At 38.9% G+C, this 27,179-nt stretch overlaps 1 protein-coding gene across 6 annotated transcripts in view; it reads right to left on the bottom strand.

The window, feature by feature from the left end:
* The window catches only part of Mrps9 (mitochondrial ribosomal protein S9), an 83,226-nt gene that overhangs the window by 17,413 nt on the left and 38,634 nt on the right, over positions 1 to 27,179 (bottom strand). For 3 of the 6 annotated variants that reach the window (XM_029567015.1, XM_029567016.1, XM_029567017.1), the window contains 4 exons: positions 11,981 to 12,043; positions 11,873 to 11,903; positions 8,532 to 8,591; positions 3,699 to 3,778 (listed from right to left, as the gene is read on the bottom strand). In XM_029567015.1, the coding sequence (XP_029422875.1) occupies positions 3,699 to 3,778; positions 8,532 to 8,591; positions 11,873 to 11,903; positions 11,981 to 12,043 (234 nt within the window). The remainder of the gene's footprint in view (positions 1 to 3,698; positions 3,779 to 8,531; positions 8,592 to 11,872; positions 11,904 to 11,980; positions 12,044 to 27,179) is intronic. The other 3 variants (XM_017799916.2, XM_029567018.1, XM_008840305.2) reach the window with 1 other exon arrangement.

Here is a 27,179-nt window from a genome sequence, read left to right as displayed (position 1 = left end):
CCAAAGAAACTTTTTCTCTTTTTATGTTATGACAGGTATTTTGTTACAGTAATGGAAAGATAACACAAATTTCAAGTCACTTTTAGCAAATAAATGGATTTTTTTTCAAAAATATATGTACCAGTAAAGTCCATAAAGTTGAATTGACATTTCTCTTAAAAATTAACAGATTTGCAGAAACAGAATGGTGATTACCAAGGTTGCAAACACCTCACCTATGAACACTATCATCTTGTCATCAAGGTGGTCATCCTGGCCAAGTCCAAGCTGCTATGGGTAAGAGGTAAGGTTATGGCCATGGACCAAAGCAGCACATACTCCTGGCCTAGCCTTAACTGTACATACAGGTCTTCTCCCTAGGCTAGTCCCACCTTGTTATTCTATTCCACGGCACTAGTTTGTAGTGTTTCTCCCTTCCTCTCCACAGGGCAGTGCTGGGGACAGAATGCAGAGCTTCAGTCCTACTCCTTAAGTGCTCAGCCATAGTCACACCTTTTGCCCCTCCCCCATCCCTTTCTTTCTGGATCCTTCCTGTAGCCTCAGCTGGCCTGGAACTTGCTATGTAGACCACGCTGGCCTCGTTCTCAGAGATCCATGTGCCTCTGCCCCCAAAGTGCTGGAATTAAAGGCGTGTCACCACACTTGGCCACATATGCTCATTTTGCTAACTGGATTTTTGTACTTTTCCCAGGATCCTGAAGACAGAGTCACTGCGTCCACAGTGAAACTGGGGTCCAACTGACCTACAAATGAACCCTCAGAGTATGACACACATAGTGTCAGTACCACATAGGTGGCAGAATTTCCTTTACTTTATGCATTCACATCATGCTTCTGTTCTGGACAGGACAATAAATTACAGGTTTCTTTTCATTGTCATTTTTTCTCAAAAATCTTATCACTTTTCTTAAAAACTGGTCAGACCAATTATAGATTAATTAGAAGCAGTATTCACTAAAATATTATATAATGCCTTTTCCTTCTTCTTTCATTGTCATTTTTTCTCAAAAATCTTATCACTTTTCTTAAAAACTGGTCAGACCAATTATAGATTAATTAGAAGCAGTATTCACTAAAATATTATAAAATGCCTTTTCCTTCTTTTTTTTTTTTTTTTTTTTTCCCTGAGACAGAGTCTTGCTAGTATCCCTGCTGGCCTAGGAGTCACTATGCAGGTCAGGCTGGTCTTGAACATGTAGGAACATGTAGCAATCCTCTTGCCTCTGTCTCCCCAAGTGTTGAGATTACATGCGTCGGCTAATGTACCTAGTTACATACGGTTTTTAATTGTGGACTGCATCAGGACTATCTTTTATTTGTTGCTATAAAGCAATAAGTACACTTAATATGCAGTCACTAAATACTAAAAAGACTTGGCATGATCATAGACAGTAAGGTTAATTGAGCTCAGAAAGGTCTCCTCACACAGCTGCACACAGGTTGAGATCTGTTTCCTTGTGAAAAAGCCTGACCATGGACTGCCCTGCCTCACACAATTATCCCTGGTCAAAGACACTGGAAAAGCTGCCTGACTGAGTGTCTTTTCCCCTGTCATCAAGAGAGAAAATTACACAACAAAAGTGAATGGCAGCATCAAAGCCTGACTGCCAAGGCTCTGCAGCCCAGCCTTCAGGGGCTATTTTCTGTGTTGCCTCTGGGATAGAGAAGGGAAGGTGCCCACTACAGGATAAACAGCAGAACAAAGGAAAGAAAGACCGTGAGCTGGCCTAGGCCCCACAGTGGGACTTCATATGAGCACTCTTTCAACAAGCATCAAAGAGTTTCTGCAGGCTGAGCAGTGAATACTTAGCTTATCTCAAAGTTCTGGCACCACAGATGCCAGTGATCTGTATGCTTTAAGAGATGGCACAGTGTGAATGCAGTCGTAATTAATGGCATTTGCCATATATGATGCAGAAGAGACTGGCAAACATTTAGGATTTCCTCAGTTAACTGAAAATAAAAGCCCAAAGAATTCCTCTATGTGTAACAAAACTGTATCACTCCAAAAGAAAGAGCATTTCTTAGTCAAATATAATTTGACATTTTAGTCAGAGTGTGGTGGAAGCCTAACCACTGAGCGGGGGATCGGTTTCTGGAGCTCTACCTTTGAAAACAGACAAACAAACTAAAAATAAAGCTAGGCCTCTTACACATGTGTAATTTCTTCATTATGATGGAATGCAACAAAATATCTCACCCTTGGGTTGCTCATTTCAGCCAAAACAAATGCAAATGGCTTGTCAGATGACAGCTGTTTGATAAGGCTCCTCTGTAAGACCTGGGTGCTTTACTTTTTCCGTGAAACTTGGGATGAAAGGCAGAAGGCAGGAAGAGAATTAATGTAGCATACAGTCTAAAGGCAATGCTACAACCGTGATTAAGTAGAAAAGTTAAAAGGCACAGATTTTCCACAGCTTCGCTGCGTGCAACCCATCCGTGTAACAAGTTGACAGGCCTAGCGCGTCAGCTCCATCATCCCCTCCGACAGCTAAAACGCAGCATTGCATCCCTTTTCAGAGAAAATTTGCGTCTGCACCATGAAGCGTTGTACATTATTTCTTAGCACTGCAGGGGGCTCAAGTCCATATGGAACCTTCACAAATATTACCACAGATCAAACCAGCGGCGTTTGCAGGCAGATTTGACATACCTATTTAAATGAACAGCAGGGGTCCTCGGGCAGCCTGAGGCTGTGCAGGAGAGAACCCGGTGGAAGCCAGAGCACAGCTCCATTACTCAGCAAAGACACACTCCCCATTTATCATTCATTTCATTTCTGCCAGGGCAAGAAGCTCATTTGCCCAAGGTCAACAAAAAGCGAAAAGAAGGTTTTCTTTTTTTTTCCCCAAGAAATAAATGTACCCGACAAGTGGGGATTTTGTCCTTTGGGTTTGTGAAACACAAATAAACGGCAGATAAGTCTAAAAGCAGAGTAAATGTGTGCACTGACTCAAGCCTCTGACTATGAATGGGGGGAGCCCATCCATAGTATATGTATATACTATATATTTCTGTAGCTTTAAAAAAAAATCATATTATGGGTAAAATAGAACTTTGACACTATGTTCTCAAACTAAAATGGCTCTGTCCTTTAACAGTGGATACTGGCACCCAGCATTCTTTTTTCCCCATGGCAGTTCTGGGTAACTCTCCCAAATCTGCACACTATCAAACAACTTTGAAAGCAACACAAAAATTTCATAGTACGTTCAGAACAGCTGAAAGCTGATGTGCAATAAAAGCCTCACTGCTTAGGTTGTTCTGGTGGCCTAGATGCTCTACTCCTACACTGATTAATTAATCAAGGAAAGGCAAAATCTTATGGATAATAGAAACAAAGTTGACAGCCATCTGGAGGCAAATGAAAGGCCTCTCAGTCCTGCCAGCACACGGCCTACCTGGCTTCCCCTTGCCTATCTGCGATGCGCACAGGTACAGGACTGCTGAGCTACACAGCTCTCCTGGGATGATTCCAATTTGTAAGAGCATTTTACAGACAAACATAGTGATACAAATCCTATAAAGTTTACCTTTAGCTGAAGTAAAATGATAGGACAGAAAGCCTTTCATCAACCGCTCACCTCCACAAGTGTTATTTTTGTCCACTATGAAATATTAAATTCTGAAGCTAAGAGAAGCCTCTAGGATAATTTTATAGTGTATAGTACATATCAGCATAGGTGTAACATACTTACATGCATTAGTGAATAATATGATGGCTTGCCAGTATAGAAGAGAAAATGAAATGGACGGCCATCTTTTCCCCACTGGATTGCTAATGAAAAGACAGATGAAAACAAATAAAAACATGTACAGAGATAAAGTGCCGTGTTATATAATATATAGATCATTTACCTGCAGTATAGACACAGTTATAATTTGGATTAGCTTTAAAATGACAAAAACTGTTAATACTTAAAAATGTATTTCTTTGGTTTAGCATAGTTAGTATGTAAATATTTAGGACAGTTACTATTTCATACCACTTTGCAGAAAACAATGTCTATATTCAATAAACTATTCCACCATGATAATCTCTCTAACTTGTTTTAAATAAAGCCTCAAAAGATAGTCTGAATCAGTTAAAGCAAAAATATTCGGTATTGGTAACAAATCACAATGTACTTGTATGTTTTTCAAAATGAAAACTGATAGTTAAGAATGCAATACATTTAGACTAAAAATAGGCACAGTAAAACACACTTTAAGAAACGTATTTGCCACATTCGTTTCAACCCTGTGGTAATCTACCTCTGAGAGTTTAAGATATCTACAACTGAAGGGTTTTCAGACCCAGAAGTTACAGCTACTTCACTTTGAAACATACATATCCTTCACAAATAACCACCACCAAACTGGGAAGAAGAGCTACTACAGTAAATAAGTCAAACCCTAAAACCTTTGTCTACTCTATATCAAGCCAGTTCTTAGCTATTTGTAGTGACTCCTGCGTGTTAAAAGATTTGTCTTTTTTACCACCTGTAATTCCAGCAGGTAAGCGGCAAAGGAAGAGGATCATGGGTTCTGAGGCCAGCTAGGCTATTCAGGGAAATGTCTCAAGAGAAAAAACAAAGTAACGAAAAATTAAATTCTGAAGTCCACTACATAAGTTATGAACCATTTCCTCTGGTCTGCTCCTTCCTATTACCTTTACTTACAGTACCTTTCATAACCAGGACACAAAGTATGTATCAAACTACGGAATCTGCTGCTCCGTGCAGAATTCCTCAGCCTTTTATTACTGCCGAGCCCACTAAGGGAACTTCTTCAGACATTTCTGCCCTGGTTGTCTGGCTGTCATGACATTTTCTTATGACAGACACATGGTCTATCTGCTGATGTGTACTGTGGGCCTCTTTAGGGCCACAAGCCACAACTAGGTTTCCTCACCTCTTTGGAAGCAGTATCATCTCCATGAGAAAGTATGCTTTAAAAAACTTTGGCTTGCTGGGCATGGTGGTGCAGGCCTTTAATCCCAGCACTTGGGAGGCAGAGGCAGGCAGATAACTGTGAGTACAAGGCCAGCCTGGTCTACATAGTGAGTTCCAGGCCAGCTGGGGCTACAGGGAGACCCTGTCTCAAAAAAACAAACAAACAAAAAAACGAAACAAACCAAAAAACAAAAACCTTGGGCCTAAATTTCTTTTGAAATTCTGATTCATTTTCATATTCAGGTATTTAATGTATCTAGAATTTTTTGTAAAGCAAAAAGCCAAGTACTATTTTAAGGAAGCAGCCTTTATTATTATTATTTTAAATAGTAAACACTTTTCTGCTGAAATACTAGCACTGTATGCTGGATGTACTTCTTCTCTGAAGAAAATTAGTGTTAGATGGAGAATACACTTAAAACAGAGGAACAAACTGCCACAGTGAACAGTGAAAAAAAATCTGGCTTGGGCATTTAGATTTCACAATGCATGTGTATGCACATATTCATGCATTAAGATACTTAATTCACTGAGTATGCAGTACCATAGATTTTAGGGTGCCCCTTCTTGTACTTTGTTTATATACCACAAAACTTACCACAGCACAGCATGTTATCAGGGCTTAGAGTCACTCATAGTGCATCCTGTTGGTAAGTTGGAAAAATCTGAAAATGCTAAAATCCATAAACTCTTGCCCAAACATATGCCAACATTAAATATTCTACTGATCTTTTATTCTACAATACAATCACCATTTTACTCATCAGAAAATGTCATGAGGAGCCAGACAACCTGGGCAGAAATGTCTAAGGAAGTTCCTTAGTGAGCTTAATAGTGAAAAAAAGGGCTGCGGAATTCTGTGGAGAAAGGGCAAGAGATCCCATGATATGATACATATTTAAACCTCTTGATTATGAACTATGATCCCGGTTAGAGGGAGCGCCCTCCATTACACCATAAAAACTTCTCACTGCTTCTTATACCTTTCAATTTCCTCCAAAGTCCTACCAAGAATGGTAGTTTATTAATTTTGAAAACAGCACTGAGCCTAATGATACAGGCTTGTAATTCCAGTCTAGGCAACCCAGCTACAATATAGCTCAGTAACAGTGACAGAGTGCTTGCCTAAGCATATACAAGGCTAGGTTCAAGGCCCAGTACTGGGGTGGGGGTGGGGGGGCAGTAAATGGGAACTTTAGACTAGTATCTTCCCTATCAGGAACATGGAATCCTTTTTCTAACCAGATTTTCACTTATGATCTTTAATTTTCTAGGTAAACTGTTTACATATTATATCTGTATTTATATGTAGATTTTGTTGCTATAGATTCAGCTCCTCCTATTTACTTACCTATAATACATTTGAAAATAGGTAAGTTTAATTATACAGGCAACATACTATTCTCTCAAAGACTAAATTTAAGAATTCCTTGCTTAGTGGCAATGTGAAAGTTTATGGTTCTAGACTCTTTCCAGGCATTTAAAGATGTACACTTGCTGTTTCCCTAGGGTTTGTTTTTTATCGGTGAGTACTGTTTGCTGAGTACTGTTTGCTGAGTATTACTAAGTACTGTTTCCCTAGGGTTTGTTTTTTATTGGTGCTGCTGTTTTGAGACAAGGTCTCCCTGTAGCCCCAGCTAGCCTGGAACTCACTTATGTACACCAGGCTGGCCTCAATCTCAGAGACTGTCTACCTCCTGAGTGCCGGGATTAAGGCATGCACCACCGCACCCAGCTTTCCATCTTGCTTAAAATATTATTACTATTCCAAAAACAAAAACAAAAACCAAAAAACCTTGAGTTGCCAGGTGTGGTGGCACATGCCTTTAATCCCAGCACTCGGGAGGCTGAGGCAGGTGGATCGCTGTAAGTTCCAGGCCAGCCTGGTCTACATAGCAAGTTCCAGGCCAGCTGGCGCTACAGGGAGACGAAAAAAAAAAAAAAAAAAAAAAAAAAAAAAAAAAAAAGAAAGAAATTTACTACTGCTCCTCCTCCTCCTATTATTATTATTACAGGGAGGGGAATCAAGCATGCATGCGATGATCAGAAAACAACCAGTGGGAGTCAGTTCTCTTCCTCAATGTGGGTTCTGGGGTTTGAACTCAGGTTGTCAGCATGGTGGCAAATGCTGGTTGAGCCATCTCGCCAGCCCAACTTGTTTTATTTTCAAGATAGGGTCTCACTATGTAGTTGGGCCTCAAAGTTATTATGTATATAGTCCTATACACTAAAGCATTTTTAGTTTTTTCAGCCCAATATCATATGAGCAAACACAATGTTATTTTTACCACCTATATGATGGTATGATTCCAACAATTTATTCAGAAACTATGATGAATATTTACATTGTTTCCTATTTTTGCTGATATAATACTTCTGAATTCTTCAGTTGATAAGACAGCTTCTTGTTATTGGTTTTGTAAGGCATTAGTTCTAGCCTCTGGTATTTTTAAATGTCTTCTGGCTACTTTTATTTCCTTCAATTACAAGCTGCTTGCTATTCTTTGCCTATTTTCCACAGAGCTTTTTTGTTAACTTATAAGAGTAATTTATTTTGGGTATCAAGCCCTGGTCACATTTCAAAATTTCTGGTGTCTTTTTGTTAGAAGGTTTTACCTTGAAAATAATTTATTATCTCTTCCTTTGTGTTGTTCAACAGCTTAGACATACGGTATCTGTCATTTAAAAATATTGATAGTGGTATTATCTATTTGTATGTTCTAGGGTTTATGATTTATTTTATTTTCTTTGCATGGGTGGTGGGAAGGGCAGAGGTTGAGACAAGAGATTCACTCTGTAGCCCAGGCTGACCTCAAACTCCTCATAATCCTTCTGCTTCAGCCTCCTGAGTTCTGGGATTACAGTCTGCACTGACTTTCCAGTGTGTGGTTTTAGTTACTGTGATGTCACTGGCTGGCAAGATGCTCAGATGATTTCCACATGATCAAAATTTTATCCTTTATACTATGACAAAAGCAGTTTCATAAAAGGGCTTTATTTAAACATTTCAGAACAATTCAGTTACAAGGTTTTGTTATGGTTTTCTTCCCCCCTCCCCCAAGAGCTGAGGACTGAACCCAAGGCCTTGTGTTTGCTATCCCCTAGAACTGGAGTTCCAGGCAGTTCTGAGCTGCCATGTGGGTGCTGGGAACCAAATCTGGTCCTCTGCAAGAGCAGCAAGTGCTCTTCAACTGCTGAGCCATCTCTCTAGTCCCTTAATACATTTCTTAATGTTAAACCATAGTTATAGTTCTAAGGAAAAATGTTCTCTGGTATAGTCTTTTAGTAAAATGCTTTATTTGGCGTTTTATGTAATTTATGATCAAGCTTAGTAATTATTTGAGTTTAAAAGTGAATCTGGAAGTCTTCATTCTTTGTTTTCTGCTCTGCAACAATATAGACAATAACAAGTTATCTGTTCTTTCATGGGAAAATTGAACTCACTGACAAGACCTGCTGGGCCTGTTTTCTTCAGCAGACCTCTGATGACCTTTGACCTGTCTAGCTTTTAGTGTACCCAGAATTTTCCTGATTAAGACAACTATGGCAATTATTTTAGGTGAGAGTCAGTGGAAGGCCATGGTCACACATTTGTACCATGGCATCTTGCTTGTCTGGGCCACACCACATACCCAGTCATTTCTGGTCCGGGTGTTCCTGCAAGTGAAAACGGGGAATAGCATGTGTTTAAAAAACTGTGGGAAGGGTTTTAAGATGAGATAAAATATAGGAAGCTCTTAGAATGACATTTCAATAAATGTGATTACTTAGAAGAGCTTTCAAATTAGAATAAAAGCTAAATCTGTCTTATATTAATAAAATAACATAACTATCCTACATCCTCAAAATGGTCTCTGAATATGAAAGTCTTTATAGTGGGCTGCTAGTACAGCTCAGTGGTAAGCATTTACCTGTCTGGCATACATGGGTTCAATTCTACTGAAAAATAGTAATCATAAGAAATAAATAATCTTAATGTTATTCTCATATTTTTCCATGATTAAATTTGTGCAGCTGACTGATTTTACTGACTTTTTCAAAGCACCACTTGATTTTATTTATCATAGTTACTCTTTTTTTTTTTCCTTGTCTTGTCTGTTTGAGACAGGGTCTCCCTGTAGCCCCAGCTGGCCTGGAACTCAATATGTAGACCAGGCTGAATTCACAGACATCTACCTGCTTCTGCCTCCAGAGTACTGGGATTAAAGGCATGCACCACCACACCAGGCTCATAGCTACTCTTTTAAGCTTGTTTACTATGTTCATCAATTTAGCTTTTTAAAAATTCTTTATGAACTGAATATTTAGTTCATTTGCTCTCTTTCTCAATTACTAAAGATCTATATCGTGTCTCTGCACAGCTTACAGACCATATTCCACAGGACTTGATGTTGTTGTCTCACTGTCACACAGCTCTCAACAGCCTGTAATTTCAATTTTGATCTCTTTAATGCAACAGTGATACAGTTTTCTTATTTTAAGTTGGAAAATCTAACTGATATGACATCTGCTTTTGGGATTTTGTTAGTTTTCTCTGTGGTCCACTTCATCATGCATAATTCTACTAATGTTTACATTTGTATTTGTAGCTATAAAATCATGCTGTATCATTCAAATTCTTTATAGCCTTAGTTAACAGCTATGCTTCATAATACTTCAATGCTGTCTGGTACAAAAAGGCTCATGGTTATCAAATCTATTAAACTGAATGGATAACAGGTTTTATCAATACAAATCAACATTCTCATCTCACTGAAACACTCCTAATCCTCCAATTCCAGTATCAGTGCCTTCTTGTTCTGTCATCCACTTGGTTTGCATCTTCATTTTCTCTACTCTTTTTACCACTTGCAGGACAGAGTTTTTATGTGAACTCAGTCTTTGAAGAAGACAAGTGGTAGTATATTACAAGTGTATGAGTGATACAAACCTAAAGTTCATCGTGATTTTTAAATACCTAAAACTTTTATTTATCCTATACAAAATCTAATGAAATTGAAAAGCAAGAAACAAAAACTATTTTGCTAATTCTATAGAAGCACTGTTTAAATGCAGTTAGCTGCAATGTCAGATGTTTTGCAGGGATGGCCTGATGCTTCAGTGCCACGTTCCAGTTGCTATTAAAAATGAGCACATGATACCGAGAAAGTGGTATGACTTGAAACACAATGAAGTCTCAGAGGGCTGAAGAGACAGAACTAGCAGAAATATACAGAACAAAGAGACAGAGAGACAGGACACCGGAGGAGCTGGAGAATAGAGAAGTCAGTAAAGAAAGACAGAATAAACCACTATAATTACAAATACTTACCAAAAGTCACGAGGCGTAAGATACTGTGCCTCATGCATATGATTTAAAATTAAGTTGTACCTTCAAAACTGATGTGCATTTATAATACAGTATTCATTTATTTCTCCAATGCTGTTAAATTATGCTATGTATCTTATAATCAATTATATCTAAGCACTGAAGAACAGGAAAGATAGGACATATTTATGAAAAGATTTAAAATATTTATGACAAGATTCAAAATAAAAGTTCCTTGAAAAAGTGAACTAAGGGCCTATGAGATGGCTCAGAAGGGTAAAGGTATTTGACCCCGCCAAGTCTGATGACCTGAGTTTGATCCCTGGGATGCACATGGTGGAAGGAGAGACTGACTCCTCAAAGTAGTCCTCCATATGCGCATACAAAATAAACTAAAGGCATTGATGTAAAACAGTTTTCCTAAGGAAGTATCTGTTAGCTCCCTTACCTAGCTCTAAAGCATATTAATGAATACCACCTGCACATTGGGTGCTCAGTCAATGGCTCTAAGGATATTTCCTGCTATCCCCACACAGCTCTGCTGATGAGCTCCATATTATTGAATCAGTTATAGTTACCTCTAAACCTGTTTAAAACAGTTGCACTTCTTTCTATAAACACTACTAGGTATGACATAAGCAAATGAAATATGAGCACAAATAGAAAGTGGCTGCCTCTATGAAAACAATGTTAATGATTCAGAAAGAGTCAATGGCAAGTTGCTTAAAAACTGTGTTCAGCTTCAGTGTGGTTGAAGGGAAAAGCCCATGGAGAGAGATGCAGGAATTCACCACTCGAGCTTCTTAGGGAATTCTTTTACATTTTTTGTACTACCATAAGGGTATCAAAACTGGAGATGCTAATGAAGCATTAGTGGCATGGTCACAGAATACAGAAAAGGGGAGAGAGAGGGAGAGAGGGAGGGGGGGGAAGGGGAGAGGAAAGGGGAGGGGGAGGAAAAGAGATACACACACAGCCTTCAGGAATATATCCCAGGATTGGTGAATAAACCTAGGTTTAAATTTTGAGTAGTTTTTGAAGTGATTTTTAACATCATTACTTTTAAACTAAATGACAACTACTACCAGTCTACACTGGGTAAGAGGCTATTCCAACACATAGTAAATATAGTATTCAACTCCCTAACAACCTTAAAGTTAAAAACATGTATCTAGACGACACAGAAAATGTAAAAGAAAGCAGAGAAAAATAGGTGCGTGGTAAGAATCACGGTTAATTGCTCATCAAAAATAATGTAAGACAAGACGATGGAATTACATCATGAAAGAGCTGAAAGAACAAAAAGGAACAACACTGTATCAGTAAAAATGTCTCTAAAAGGAAGAAAACAGGAAGACTTCGCATAACAGAGTTGAGTTGTCAGATCTATCAAACTCTTCTTCAAACAAGCACATTCAAATGCAAATTAGTGTGAAATTAGTAAAGGCATTAGCTTTAACCTGATCTAACTTTAATATCATATAACAAAAATAGTCTGCAAACTCTAGCCATTCATTATTAGTTACAAAGTATTTCTGACTTACTTCACAAAGGCCATGATAAAACTGCTGATGTATAAACCAAAACTGTAGTAAAGAAAAATATGCATCTTAATCCTCAGCAAACTTACCTCTTTGTTTTGGAAATATCTGATCAGGATGCTGTAAAATAAATTTAAAGTATTATTAGGTAACTCCTTAACATATAAAAGAAAAATTTTTTAAGTAATTAAGATTACCTTCATTATTGGCCTGGCTCGTTTCTCAAACAAACCACTTGGAAAAAGGTAAGCAATAGCTCTCTGAAAATAATATACAAAGGTTAATTAGCAAGTGTTATAAAAATAAGTTCATTTTATAAGTTTATTTAGGCATGGTGGCACATGCCTTTAATCCCAGCACTCGGGAGGCAGAGGCAGGCGGATCTCTGTGAGTTCAAGGCCAGCCTGGTCTACATAGTGAGTTCCAGGCCAGCTGGGGATGCAGGGAGACCCTGTCTCAAAAAGATGGAAAAAAAAAAGTTCATTTTATAACTAAGTTCCAAATACTTAACTGTATGGAAAACACTGAGCTTGAGTTTCATATGTATTACCTCTGTTCATAATAAATACATCTACTAAGCATACATCCCCCAAAATCTATTAGCCTGCTTATTATTGACAACTTTCAAATGCCAAGACCAAGGGTGTCACTCCCTTGTTGTGATACCACAAGCAACCTGCCTACCTAATGGAAGCTAGAGGTGCCCTTGCACAAATCATGTGCTAATGTTCAAGGGCAACCCTTCCAACCCCAGCTGGTTCTGCAAAACAGTGCAAAAACCAGGCTCTATGCTTCATTTACCATGTTAGTGACTTTTTCTTCAAGAGATGAATACCTGAGAGAAGCAGTTTCAAGAACAATTTATTTTGGCTCATGCTTTTGGTAAGGTCTGCTTGGATCCATTACTTTGTGCCTGAGTCAAGGCAGAATATTATGTTGGTGGTAAAGTGCAGCAAAGGCTGCTCCCCTCCTGGTGCCAGGTAGCAGAGAAAAACAACAGAAGGGGCCGGGGACAAGACATGCCCTTCACAGGCACACCCCACACAACCTACTTCCTTCAGCTAGGCCCCAACCTCTAGAGTTTCTGCCATCTCCCTAAATAATGCCACCAGCTGGAGACCAAGCTTCAATACATGTATCTGTGGGGGACAGTTCCTACTCAAACCATAACATGCATCACGACTCTCCTGATGTCTTTAAGTGATCTTTCAATTTACCCCAGAGATTTTATCTTTTGGTGCTCAAGACTGAGCATAGGGCCTCATTCATGCTAGCACACTTTCTACCACTGACCCACCCTAGCCCCTCGGTTTTTAAAAATACTCTTTCCAAAAAGTCCTCTCAGATGTGTTTCTCACTAGGGATGCTAATGACTGAGTACCAGAGTGCCACTGCAAACTTTCCCCAGGAGAATTCAAACGTGGTAAAGAATGACAATACCTTACAACATAATTCAGTAAGTAGGTGTATGTGTATATAACTAAGTCTGTATATGCAGGCATATGCACGCACTTGGGGTGAGGGATGGGGAGAAAAAGAAAGCTGCTTAGTAGAACATCAATTATAAATTTTGAAGAAATGACAGAGGTAGAAAACTGCTATTTTACACCTTCTAAGTCAGTCCTAATTTAGGCAAAGATCATCAACAGATATTAAAGTCACTGGCTAAAATGTCACCAGGGACTAAAAAACTCACACAAGTATCAACCACTGGATTACTTAGCAGCAACAAAGGGGAAAGGTACTTTCACAAGAGTCCTACCCTAATTAAGCAAAAGATCAGTCATATTATCAACAGGGGAGAAACTATGTACCTCCCAGGATGACACAATAAGGGTAACAGGCCAGCTAAGTCATTCTTTTACACGTTCTAAATCTGATCATGAGGAAGCGGAAAGCCAGAAGGTAGAACAATGGAGCAAGTGGTCTAGAGTCTTTAAAACTAGAAAGCTAGTGCTTTACTTTGGTTTCCTTTGCTGTGACAGAAACACTGACCAAAGCCCAATTTGGGGAGGAAAGGGTTTATTTCATCTTCTGCTTCCAGGTCAGAATTCATCCCTGAGGGAAGGGAGGGCAGGAACGCAAACAGGAGCAGAGGCACTAGCCATGGAGGAATGCTCCTCACTGGCTTGCTCAGCTGCCTTTCTCACACAGCTCAGGCCCACCTGCCCCATACACCTGCCCACAGGCCTCAAAGGAGCGTTCCTCTTCCCAGATGTCTCTAGTTTAAGTCAAGTTGACAAAAATTAACTACCACATAGGGGTAATCTGGGGTAATTTAAATGCAGATTGCATATATGACATTATAGAATTGTTTTATTAGAATTATTCTGTGGAAGATAATGGCATGAAAGACAGACACACACATACACACACATGTGTATATTTTACTTATATATTTAGAAGTTAAGCTTGTGATATCTGCAACTTTCAATAGATTGGTCAAAAATTATTCTGTGTAGAGTGCCTAAGGAAATGTGGGAAATGTTAACTCTCAAATCTGTGTGAAGAATATATATTTCAAAGTTAAAAGGTAGGGAAAATGTTAGAAATTTTTAAATAATACAGATTTTCACCACACCCAGTCTGTCTGAATTAAGTCATCACCAGCCTACAGGATCTGGGCAAGTTGGCCTTTGGCCTTTGCTTACATCCACATAGCAGCCAAGGCTGTCAGCCTAACAAGGCCCAGGTTAGAAGAACATTGGCATTAAAACTCACTATAACTGCTCAGCTTAGGGCAAACTCACCACAGTCACAGCTGACACAAGCCATTCTTCCTCAAATAAGAGGAAAGCTTTCACTGGCATCAATTTTAAACATGAAACTTCCTCCTAACTTAGGCGATCACTGAGTGAGCCAAGGGGAAATGCAAAATGAAGACTCCATCCCACTGCTGGATGTCTCATGTACGGTGAGACTTAAAAGTCAAGAGGAAGCTAACTGGCAGAACAAGATAACAAAACATGTACTGCAGGGATGGCCAGAACATGCAGGCAATCTGTCTTCACCAGCAAAACAAGGAGCAAAGAATCTGCTGGAAGTGCCCTAAAATTCAACCGAAAGACAGCTTTGCCGAAGAAATCTCTTGGCTAAAAACAAACTAACACATATTCATTAATTTATAATCCTTCCGGTGCTGCAGTAGGAAAGAATGTATCAAATACTGTGGAGGAGGTCAACAGAGCAAAAGACACCAAATAAGAAACAATCTCACAAATTCAGTTAAAAGAGGAAAAGAAGATGGATGAAAATGGAATGAGAGAACAGTAAATAAAACGTGCTGGTTGTTTGTAAATAAGAACAAAACACCCAAAACAGAAAGACAGGTTCCCAGCATGCTGCCTGCCATCTGCTTAGCATGCACGGAGAGAGATAACATGACCTAACCTATTCCTTCATTTGTTTCCTAAGGGTACGCTACACATTCTTTCACAAATTCTGAAGCAAACAAAGAACTCCTTTGCCTTAATGAAAAATAATTTTGCTGTTTTGGGGGTTCATGTAACTCCCAGCTAACATACAGTTGTAAAACCCAAGTAGGTGAATATAGTTTTGAAATAATGAATAAAGAACAACATTTTACATCAGTACTGTGTTGAATAGCCTACAATGTGAACATTATCTGCTTATAAAACAGGAAAATCTTGACTTTCACTGCACTACAGAGGAAAGGGAGCAGTGAACAGGGTGCAAACGGCTCCTGTGCCCCTCAAATACCACTGCTATCCGCTGGTTGTGGGATTAAATAAAATACTTTAAAAAATACAGTGCAAAGCAGGTGCTCAATAAATGTTAAGTAAATACAAAAAATTCAGTTTATTTATTTAGCTAGCTGGTTAGTTAGTTTTTGGTCTTTTTTGAGAGAGGGTCTCCCTGTAGTCCCCACTGGCCTGGAACTTGCCAGGCTGGCCTTGAACTCAAAGAGATACACCTGCCTCTGCCTCCCAAATCCTGGGACTAAAAGTATGTGCCAACATGACCAAAGCAGGCACTAAATAAATGTCAAGTAAATACCAAAGTTCAGTTTATATAAGCCACACTATTTACCATATTATTTTAAGATGTAAGCGATGCACTCCTTAGGTCTATTTTGCAGATGAAACAGCAGTTGTTAAGTAACAAGAGCCAGTCCAAAATTACCCCAAGAGCATGGCAAAATAAGGACTGAGACAAGAGACTGACTTCTGTAACATGCTCGAAAGTTCTCTCAGATTACAGGTTTACTTCTTTGCCGCTTTCAAAGGCATGGAGCTATTCAGCAGTGAAATTAAGAGAAAAATTCCAAAATAAACCCGATTCTTTTAACAGGAAAATTAACTCATCATTTACCTTGGTAAGTTTTATTCAACAAATACTTACCCTCACCTGAATCTAGGCATTCTGCTAGTTTAGAAAGATGAATAAGATATGGCCTCTAACTCCATGTCAGATACAACTGCACTGAAGCATCACACGTAAACGACATACGGAAATAGAGTAGTTGGTTAACACTTTTCCTGCTTTTTCTTATCAGTCAGTTTCTCCGTTCTAAACAAGTACCATTCTGTTTTATGTTGTCTGCCTGCCACGTTCTTGTTCCACTTCCGCATTCATGCACTCACCTGTTTCTCCAGAACTAGATCGAGTGCAGCAGCACAGGGCTCTCCACACGCCTACATCTTCAGTCAGAAGAAACATCCCCATACCAGGCATCCCTTCCCCATTCTGTCACTGTCACTGGCTTCCATATTACTTGCGGCTATCACAAAGGGCCCCTGAACATACCAACTGCTGTCATATTTATGAGCAAACTCATGAGAAGGGGACATCTAAATTAGACTGCATCTTATGGTGGCACCTAGGCCAGTAGGAACCTCTAGTTCCTACACCCACTCCTGTCCTTGGAAACATCCACCCACTTCCTGTATCTGAAATCTCCCAGAGATTTCAATCTAGCCTCATCATTATTCCAATCCTGCAAATACTTTATCATGGGTAGAGGGCTCTCTTCCAAACCGCACTGCCTACTGGCAGCCCTCTTCCAGATGAGCTGCTGTCTTCTCCTCCTCCTTCCTCCCCTCCCACCTCTCTGCAAGCTCTTTTTTTAGGATCTCCTAAACAGCTCTCCCTACCTCATGATCAGAACTTGCCTGGCTGCTTTAGGGTTCTGCCATTTAGAGTTTCTTCCTTTCAAACAGACGTACAGGTAAGCCAAATCCATTCACCCCCCACCCCAATTTCCCACTGTCAACTGCCTTTTAGAATCTTTCCAATTACTTTTCAAACACACATTCAAATCTTGTTTCTCAAGTAACTGGTTTTCTACCAGTTCTTTCCTCCATGCTCTCTTAACAGATCTTTCACCAGGTATGTTCTGAAAGGCAAAAACTTTGGTCTTAGTCAATTACTTCCCTCCAGAACACAGCAGCTACTCAGAGGGATAAGTCACAATCACAGAGAATGCAGCCCTTGAGTGAATGAACCACAAAAAGACATTCTAGAGATAATTGTATGTTTGTATACAAACATATACAAATGCACCCACCTCCTACTATAGATATTCAAATGCATTGATAGATGGGACAATATTATGGTTTTATTGGAAAATTCCTAATAGTTTGAAGAAGCATACTCAATTATTTAGAGGTCGAATGTCATATTTGTAATTAACTTTTATTTTACTTTAAAATGAAACAGCTCAGCCAAAAGTCATTAATATAAGGGAAACCTGTATGTATTACAGCTTCTCATGTTCTGTATGATGGAATTTTTTCATAAGAAAAAAGTACATAAATTACTATTTACTGCTACTGTTATCAACTACAATGCTTTGAAATTTCTCAATTTTTGTTCCAGTATGTATGTAATATACGTATGTGGGTATGTATATGAAAACAGGTATACAACAAATAAGACAAATTAATCTTTTGCTTTCTTATAAATATCCCCTTTCTTTCAAATAATGTAAGGTTAAAAACAGAAATGCTTTTTAAAAATTATTTGTGTGTGTGTGTGTGTGTGTGTGTGTGTGTATGTGTGTGCGTGCGCGTGCACATGATGTGGTATATAGATCAGAGGACAACTCTATGGAATTAGTTCTCTCCATCCACTTTTATGTGGATTCCATGAAACCTGTGTGACAAACTCCTTTATCTGCTAAGCCATCTCAACTGGTCAGAATACAAATTCTTATTTGGGAAGAAATAAAGGGAACAATCGTCTAGCCAACAAGATCCAAGAGATGTTCTGATGACAGCAAATATTCTACAATCTGTGCTAGCCAATGACAGATATTATTGACTTGATGATGGTTAGACTAAAGTGATCAAATTTTATTGTATTTAATATTAACTACGCCTAATTTAGATAATCACACTAAGTGGCAACCATAAAGCTCTAGGCTATTATAAGCAGTCGTTCTCTCAAATTGCCTTTGCACCACGGAAACAGCAATGCTAAGATTTCTCTTTTCTTGAGCAGGGTGCAAAGACCTAACTGAAAGCCAGTCTGAGAAAAGCAAGCTCAGGGGCACACACCCTACTGTTTATGATGTGGGCCTTAAGGGAATGGGGCTTGATATTATTTTAGTGCAAAGGTATTTGCTCAAGTTCCCCAAATCAGTATTTACTCTCTGTCTCTAGTCTTATCCCACTGATGGTCCTTGTTTCCTCAATCAGTTTCTTTAAAAAGCTACCAGCTCAAAAGGCTTCCTCAGATTCTCCTTACAGATGGCTGGAACCTCATTCTGTTCCTTAAACTTGCCAGCATTTGTTCCACTTTGGGGAAAGATTTCACTGCAAGTAAAATCTTCTACAGTCTGATGTCACAAGTCTTCAGGGGTTCTCTAATACACAGTAGTTAGAAATACAATTTAAAAATTCAACAGAAAGTATTAAGCTTACCTATAAAATTCACATCAAGAAGGGTACTTTCGTATTGGACTTTTTTGTTTTGGTTTGTTCTTTGAGACAAGGTCTTACTACCCTAGCCCAGGATCTCATAATCCTCCTGCCTCAGCTTCCCAAGTGCTGGGACATGTGTGTACCACCACACCCAGGAAGGGAGTTACTTCAAATGAAGTAATTATTGCAAAGAATGGGTAACATGAATGGTTAAGGACCAGAAAGCTATGTTAAATAAAATCTTAAGGTGAAGATTATATTCCTCTGAAAAATTCATATTGACAAAGTAAGTAATACAAAATTTAAATATTATGATGGGTGAAATCAAGCCAGCCAGAAGACCACAGCAAAAAAAGTATTAGAAGAACAGTAATATTCTTGTTAATGGGAACCTCTCTGCTCACTGTCACTGGGCTTTGGTTCCCCATGTGGGTGAAACCTGGCAGGCAGTAGAAAATAAATGATGTAGTCCCTCAGGTATCTTCAAACTTAAGGAAAAATGGCACTTCATTTCCAAGTTGTGATTTGCGTCCATTTGGATCAAGTTTGCCACCTATAACAGTTAATCAAAATTTCATAATTATCCTTCTAAGCAACCTACATTGGATTATTACTTAAACTAGGAAATACCTAACCCTTCCACAAAAACAAAAATGTGTGTCTGTTGGAACTCAATAATTCCTCAAGAAGCTTCAAAATGACATTGCTAGCCAAATATTTGTTTGTTTTGGGCTTAACAGATTTTTCTCAGTAAAAGAACCAGAATTTTGGGCATGGCCTACATTAAATACACTGTTGTTCAATACCTATGTACACAAACCTGTAAAAATACAAACTGCCCTACTCCATGATTAAAGCTGTCAGTGTTTTAAATTCACCCAGAAGGAACAGAAAACAAATGGGATTTTCATGTAGGTTCCGCTCCAATACTTCTTATATTAAGTCCCAAAATTTGTATGGAATTCAACTTAGTTCTTTGGTATTTTAAACTAATGACTGCCCCACTCAACACGCACACACACATATAGACAAGGGGGGGAGGGGGGGAGGGGGAGAGGGAGAGGGAGAAAGAGACCTTCCAGAAGAAAAATATGGAATATATATTCAATGTTAGGTATAAGGAACCTTTAGCTATTTAGTAAACTATAATATGCCTAAATTGAATCTCAAACAAAAGTGCTGACAAAAAAGAAACAAAATAAATTGTAAAAACTTAAGTAAAGTCAGATGTGGTGGTTCACACCTTTAATCCCAGCACTCTGGAGGCAGAGACAGGTAGATCTGTGCGTTGAGGTCAGCTCTGTCTACCTATCAAGATCCCAGCCAGCCAGGGCTATATAGTGAGACCCTATCTCAAAATAATAAATAAATAAATAAATAATTTAAGTAAGTCATAAAAAGTTAGCTCCATTAGTAAACATCTTTTGAAAATAATGTATTTTGCCTGGTGCAGTGGAACACACCTTTAAGTCCAGCACTCAGGGCAGAGATGCAGGGAGAGCTCTGTGAGATCAATGGTTCGAACTAGAACACTGGTAATTCAACAGTTCACTAAAATAAAGGCAATGTATCTGACTATATTTTTAAGCTTCAGTCAAAAGTATAGAAGGATTGTAGGCTTAACTCAGGGGAAGCACTGGGTCAGGAATGCAATCTCTATTAATTAGGTATCCCAGCTGGGCAGTGGGTTTTGCAGCTGTTAACTTGATCAATGACTTACCTAAATGTCATCTCTACTGATTCGCTTATAAATTACCAGCAAGTGAGACTAATGTACAGGTGCTAATTTATTTAAACTGTTCTCCACAGTTCTACATAGCTTTATAAACTGCATCTGGCACCTAATGTTAGCTGTCAGTTGTACTTAGACATGCCTGTCCTAACGACTCTGTTCATTAGAAGTGAGCACAAATTATGAAATATTGTGAAAAATGATACATCAAATGGAATGGGCACAGCAAATCAATTAGAGAAACTTCATACAGCATACTCACACTTAGGAGAATAAAACACCCTGGTTTTAGAATGAGGTCTATAATACCAATTAAAAAGTAATTGGTAGACTTCAGAAGTGTTATATATCAATTTGCTGGCTTTCTTCCTGAGATTCTACAGTAATGTAGAACTTAACTTTTAATTCCCAAATAAAGACATTAGTAAATGCACATAAAAATCTGTATTTATAATAGTTAACATTAAGTAAACGTCTCCAACCTAAAATTTATCACTACTGCATGTTTAGTCAAAAAGGAAAAAGTATCAGTGGTCCTCAACTATTCTGTGTTTACAACATGATTTTAATACAAGTTTTCTGATGCATATGAAAGATTAAGAGACAATACCACAAGGCAGACTGGCAGTTAGTATTACCCAAGCACGACAATGTACCCAGTGTCCACAAAGCTCCACAGGCTCTGGCTGCTTTTATTCACCTGGTCATCTTTTTGCCTTGGGATCAGGAAGAAAAACTGGTCCTGCGTTGACATCTCTCACACACTTGGCGGGCTTGGTTCAGTACAGCTTGCATGCTATACACAGACAATTCTTTTCTAACTTCTCTCCATTGTATGACAAAGCTCACTCAACTCACTGTTCAACTAATAAACTCCTCCTAACAGTCATGAATTATACAGAGAAATAATTCTTACATGTCCATCAGCATTTGGCAGTAACCAATGAAAGGCATTGAGATCTATTTTGAAGCACTTTTAACACAACACCATACTCACTGCTAACTGTTGGAGAGCACCTGGCTTCCACCTGTCTGAATTTCTGAGGGTAATCAGTAGCACCAGAGCAGTACAGTGGGTAACACATATGTTATTAAGTTTCTTTCCATATAGCTCTTAAAATCAGGCAAAATTATTTTAACTACTATTTTGAAATAGGAGAAAATCTACATCTGTCAGTCACTAAATTTTTTTCTAATTTTCTTTTACAGCAATTAAGATATTTTCCATATAAATTTAATTAAAAGGGGCTGGAGAGATGGCTCATTGGTTAAGAGCACTGGCTGCCCTTGCAGAGGACCCAGGTTCAGTTCCCAGCACCCACATGGTGACTAACAACCATCTATAACTCCAGTACCAAGGGATCCAATGCCTTCTTCTGGCCTCCATGGGCACTGCACAACATGGATGTACTTACATACATGTAGGTAAAACACTCATACACATAAAATAAAGATAAACAAATTTAATAAAGATAACATAATTACAGCAAAGTAATTCTCAGGGTTTTTGTTGTTTCAGACAGGGTCTCATGTAGCTCAGGCTAGCCTCAAACTTGCTGTGTAGCTGATGACCTTGAACTCTTAATTTCCCTGCGTGCACTTCCCAAGTACTACAACGACAGCCGTGTACCAGTGTAGTGTCATCCTTAGCTTCAGTTGTCAAATTGATACACCTGGGAAGCGGGAATCTCAATTGAGGAATTTTCTCCATCAGATTGGCCTGTGGTCATGTCTGTAAGGACTTTTCCTCACTGCCAATTGATGTATGAAGGCCTAGCCCATAGTGGGCAGTGCCATCCCTGTGCTGCTGGGACTGGGTTGTCCAAGGAAGGTGGCTGAGTGGGCCAGAGGAAGAAAGCCAGGAAACAGCAGTCCTACTCTTGCTTCCAGTTTCCTGCCTTGGCATCCCTAGAAGATAAACTATAATCTGGAAGTCAAATAAACCCTTTCTTCCCCAAGCTGGGTTTTGTTCAGGATTTTACCATAGCAACAGAATACAAACTAAAACACAAAGTAATTCTTAAAAAATAAATAAATAAATAAATATAGTGTATGAATGTATTACCTATATGTATGTAAGTTCACCCATGCCATGTAATGCCTGTGGAGATCAGAAGAAGGTGCTGGATACCCTGGAAATGTAGTTATGGACAGTTGTGCCATGTGGGTGCTGGGAATCGAACCCAAGTCCTCTGCAAGGACAGCCATTTCTTTTAACCACTGAGTCATCTCTCCCTTTTTAATAAATTTATTAAAAAAAATTTAATTGAGATAAGATTCTCTCCAGCCCCACAAAGTAATTCTTAAAAAATTCTACCAGGCATATATTACTGTAGCCTTAAAAATAACACATCTTAATGATGTAACTTTAAAATAAATACCAATTAGTGACCAGCAGAACTATTTTTATTCAAAACTTTTATCCATTATATTTCTTTTGACTTTTACCAATGCACTTTGTACCCTTTAAAATGTCTTATTAGCTCCCTCTGCTTCCCTGGGACTGCACGATGCGCAGGCCTCTCTCCTAACCGCAGACCTCTCTCTGGGACCAACCCAGTTCCTCAGTGCAGTCCCCAGGAGCCTTTGGGGCCGCTTCCCGCCCCCATCTTCCTTTGCATCTCTGGGTGGCATGGCCACCAGCTGCCCTAGACCAGCATCTTTCCTGGGCCTGGCTCCCATGCCAGTCCAACCCCCAAATTCCTGAGGCCAAAATCCTTCCTGGAGGGATCCAGACTTTAGGAGAAAGCCTGAGAGCATCTGATCCTTATCTGACTTGGGCCTCTCTGGAACTCCTGAAGACAAAAGCAATCCGGCCACTCCAATATAAAATCAAAAGAGAGAACCAGAAGCTTAGAGGAACCAGCTTTTCATGCCCAACAAGTAAACCACAAAGACACATAAAGTTTACAAAAAGAAACAGACCCAAACTTGAAGGCTTGAGCCTCACACAAGAATCAGAAACTACAAAAGAATTCCACTTCTCAAAACCACAGAGAAAAAATAATAACATGAAAAACCAAAATAACATATCCACACCAAATACCAATAGTCCTCTAGAGGAGTACAATGAGAAACCCTAGAGATAATTCAGGACAAGGAACTCAAAAAAACAACTGTAAACATGATAAAAGAATTCAGTGCATTTAAAGAACACACAAAGAAATCAAAGAACTGAAGGAAGATAGGGAAAAACTTCTGAATGAATTCAGAAAAGAGAAATATTGAAGACTACTCAGGCAGAAATGAAGAACGAAGTGAAACACTCAGTAACCCAATTAGAAACGACAGGAGAAAGCCTCACGAATAGGATGAATGAAATGGAAAACAGACTGGAAGATAAAGTGGACAAACTAGACCACTCAAGCAAAGATTATGAAAAATTCAAGATATCATAAGAATGGAATATTCAGGAATTGTGTGACACCATAAAAAGACCAAATTACGAATGAGAGGCATTCAGGAAGGAGAAGAATCCCACAATAATGGCATGGACCAGATCTTCAACAGAATCAAGCAAGAAAATTTCCACCAATTAAAGAAAAGCCCATACAAATACAAGAAGCATACATATAGAACACCAAACAGACAGGACCAGAAAAGAACTCTCCACGACACATTCATAGTAAAAACACTAAACGTACAGAATAAAGAGACAATACTGAAAGCTGCAAAACAAAAACAAGTCACATATAAAGGAAAACCCATGAGGATTAGAGGTGACTTTTCACTGCAAACTATGAAAGCCAGAAGAGCCTGGGCCAAAGTATTCCCAGTTTTAAATGACCACAAATGCCAACCCAGATTACTATATTCAGCCAAAATGTCTGAAGGTAGAAGGGGAAAGAAAAATCTTCCATGACATAAACAGGCTGAAGGAATTCATGTCCACAAAACCAGCCCTTCAGAGAGTTCTGGTAGCAATACTAAGAGCTGAAGAAAGGAATGACTATACCGAAGGGTGTGCGGAAAAAAATTCAATGAAGGTATAAGTGTGGAAAAGTACAGCTATATCAAGAATGTAAACAGAAATAAAAACGACAGGATTCAATACTCATCCTTCACTAATAACTTTAAAGATTAACAGACTGAAATCCCCAGTCAAAAGACACAGACTAGGTGAATGGATTAAGAAACAAAACCCATCTTTTTGTTGTCGGCAACAAACTTATCTCATGTTCAAGAACAGACACTATCTTAAAGTGAAAGGATGAAAAAAACTATACCAAGCAAATAGTACTAGATAAAAGCAAGCATAGCAATTCTAATATCTGACAAAATAGACTTTAAACTAAAACTAATCAGAAGAGATAAAGAGGGCCACTTCATTCTGATCAAAGGAACAATAAATCAAGAAGATATTAACAATCATTAACATATTCACCAAACTCTGCTGCACTCAACTTCATAAAAACAATACTACAGGACTTTAAGACCCAGATTAACCCCAACTCATTAATACTAGGGAACTTCAATACCCCACTGTCTCCATTAGATAGGTCAACAGGGCAGAGAGTTAACAGAGAGACACCTGAATTAAACAATACCATATATTAAAAGGACCTAACAGACATCTACCGAGTATTCCACCCAAGCACTAAAGGACATGCTTTCTACTCAGCACCCCATGGAACCTTCTCCAAAATCGACCACATACTGGGGCACAAAACAAACCTTGACAAATACAAAAAGACTGAAATAATTCCATTCATTCTATCAGACCACAATGCAATAAAGCTTGCAATCAACACCGGAAGAAGCGCTAATCACCACATGAACACATGGAGATTAAACAACACACTCCTCAATGACGAAATGATCAAAAGAGAAATTAAGAAAGAAATAAAGGTATTCCTGGAAGTAAATGAAAAGGACAATACAACACGACAAAACCTCTGGGAGACGCTGATAGCGGTTCTTAGAGGGAAGTTTATAGCTCTAAGTGCCTACATCAAAAAATCAGAAAGAACACAAATAAATGACTTAACACTGCAACTCAACACACTTGAAAAGCAACAGCAAACAAAACCCAAACCCTGCAGACAAGAAGAAATAACAAAAATCAGGGCAGAAATCAATGAAATTGAATCAAAGAAAACAATACAAAGAATCAACATTACCAAGAGCTGGTTCTTTGAAAAGATAAACAAGATTGACAGACCGCTAGCCCAATTAACCAAAAGAAAGAAAGAGCACCTCCAAATTAACAAAATCAGAGATGAAAGGGGAAACATCACAACAGACACCAGAAAGATACAGAACATTACAAGGGAATACTTTACAAACCTATATGCTACCAAATTCGAAAACCTAAAAGAAATGGATGCATATCTAAAGGCATGGGAACCACCAAAACTAAACCAAGAAGAGATTAAAAGCTTAAACAGACCCATAACATAAAAAGAAAATGAAACAGTAATACAAAACCTGCCAACTAAAAAAAGCACAGGACCAGATGGATTTACGGCAGAATTGTATCAGACATTAGAATGCAACTCCTTTGAGACAGCCTCCTCACCAGCCCTCGGGTCCAGGATCAGGCAGTGGGGCCGGTGATGGTAAAGGCAGCCTGAATGGACGGCCTCAAGGTAAAAATACAACCAAAACAAGAAACTATAGACCCATAGCCTTAATGAACATTGATGCAAAAATTCTCAACAAGATACCTGCAAACCACATACAGACCCATAAAAAAGATCATCCACCATGATCAAGTTGGCTTTATCACAGAGATGCAGGGAAGGTTCAATATACATAAGTCAATAAACATTATGAATCATATAAATGGGCTCAAAGACAAGAAACACATGGTCATCTCAATAGATGCAGAAAAGGCCTTTGACAAAATTCAACATGCATTTATGTTGAAAGACCTAGAGAGAACTGGACTAGAGGGAACATACCTCAACATAATTAAAGCCATATAGAACAAACCCACAGCCAACATCATTCTAAATGGAGAGAAACTGGACGCATTCCCACTGAAATCAGGAACCAGATAAGGCTGTCCACTATCTTGACTCCTCTTTAACATAGTGCTTGAAACTCTTGCAAGAGCACTAAGACAAGAGCAAGAAATTAAAGCAGTAATACTTGGAAAAGAATAAGAGGCTCCAAAAATTTCACCAGAAAACTCCTAGAAATTATTAACATGTTCAGTAAAATGGCAGGTTACAAAATTGACCTACAGAAGTGTGTAGCCTTTCCACATACCAATAAGAAGCAATCAGAGAAAGAGCACATGGAAACACTCCTGTCTCCCGATTGGCTGGTTCCTCCAATAGGCGGGGCCTGACACCAAGCAGGAAGAAGCAAGGGAATCTGGGAGCCATCTTGGGATGGAAGCCAGGAGCATGATGGCATAGGAAACTTGCAGGAGTGCAGCAACTCAAAGACAGAATGGACTGACTCCCTGTGGACCTGGGGCAAGACTGCTAGCCCCGGAGGCATGAGCGAAAGCAGGGCTATGGGCATGGCACGGTCTGATAAGGCAAGCTCTAAGTGGTGGTGCTGCAGGGCTAGGCACTGGGTACTCATTCCTTTGTAAGTTAATAAACTCACATAAAATATATTATATGGTTTGTCTCATGTGCAGGAGACCCAGAGAGAATTTGGGCCACAACTCCCCTTCACAATAGCTGCAAAAACAAACAAACAAACAAACAAAAACAAACAAAAAAACTCTCCTACTAGCCATTAGGAAAATGAAAATAGAGTCACAGCAAGAAACTACTCCATACCAATTAGGTAGCTTATTATTATTATTATTATTATTATTAT

The sequence above is a fragment of the Nannospalax galili genome, unplaced genomic scaffold (genome assembly GCF_000622305.1).
Source record: "Nannospalax galili isolate Female #2095 unplaced genomic scaffold, S.galili_v1.0 scaffold299, whole genome shotgun sequence".
In the NCBI taxonomy this organism is placed as follows: domain Eukaryota; kingdom Metazoa; phylum Chordata; class Mammalia; order Rodentia; family Spalacidae; genus Nannospalax; species Nannospalax galili.
This window is presented reverse-complemented; position numbering and strand designations above follow the sequence as displayed.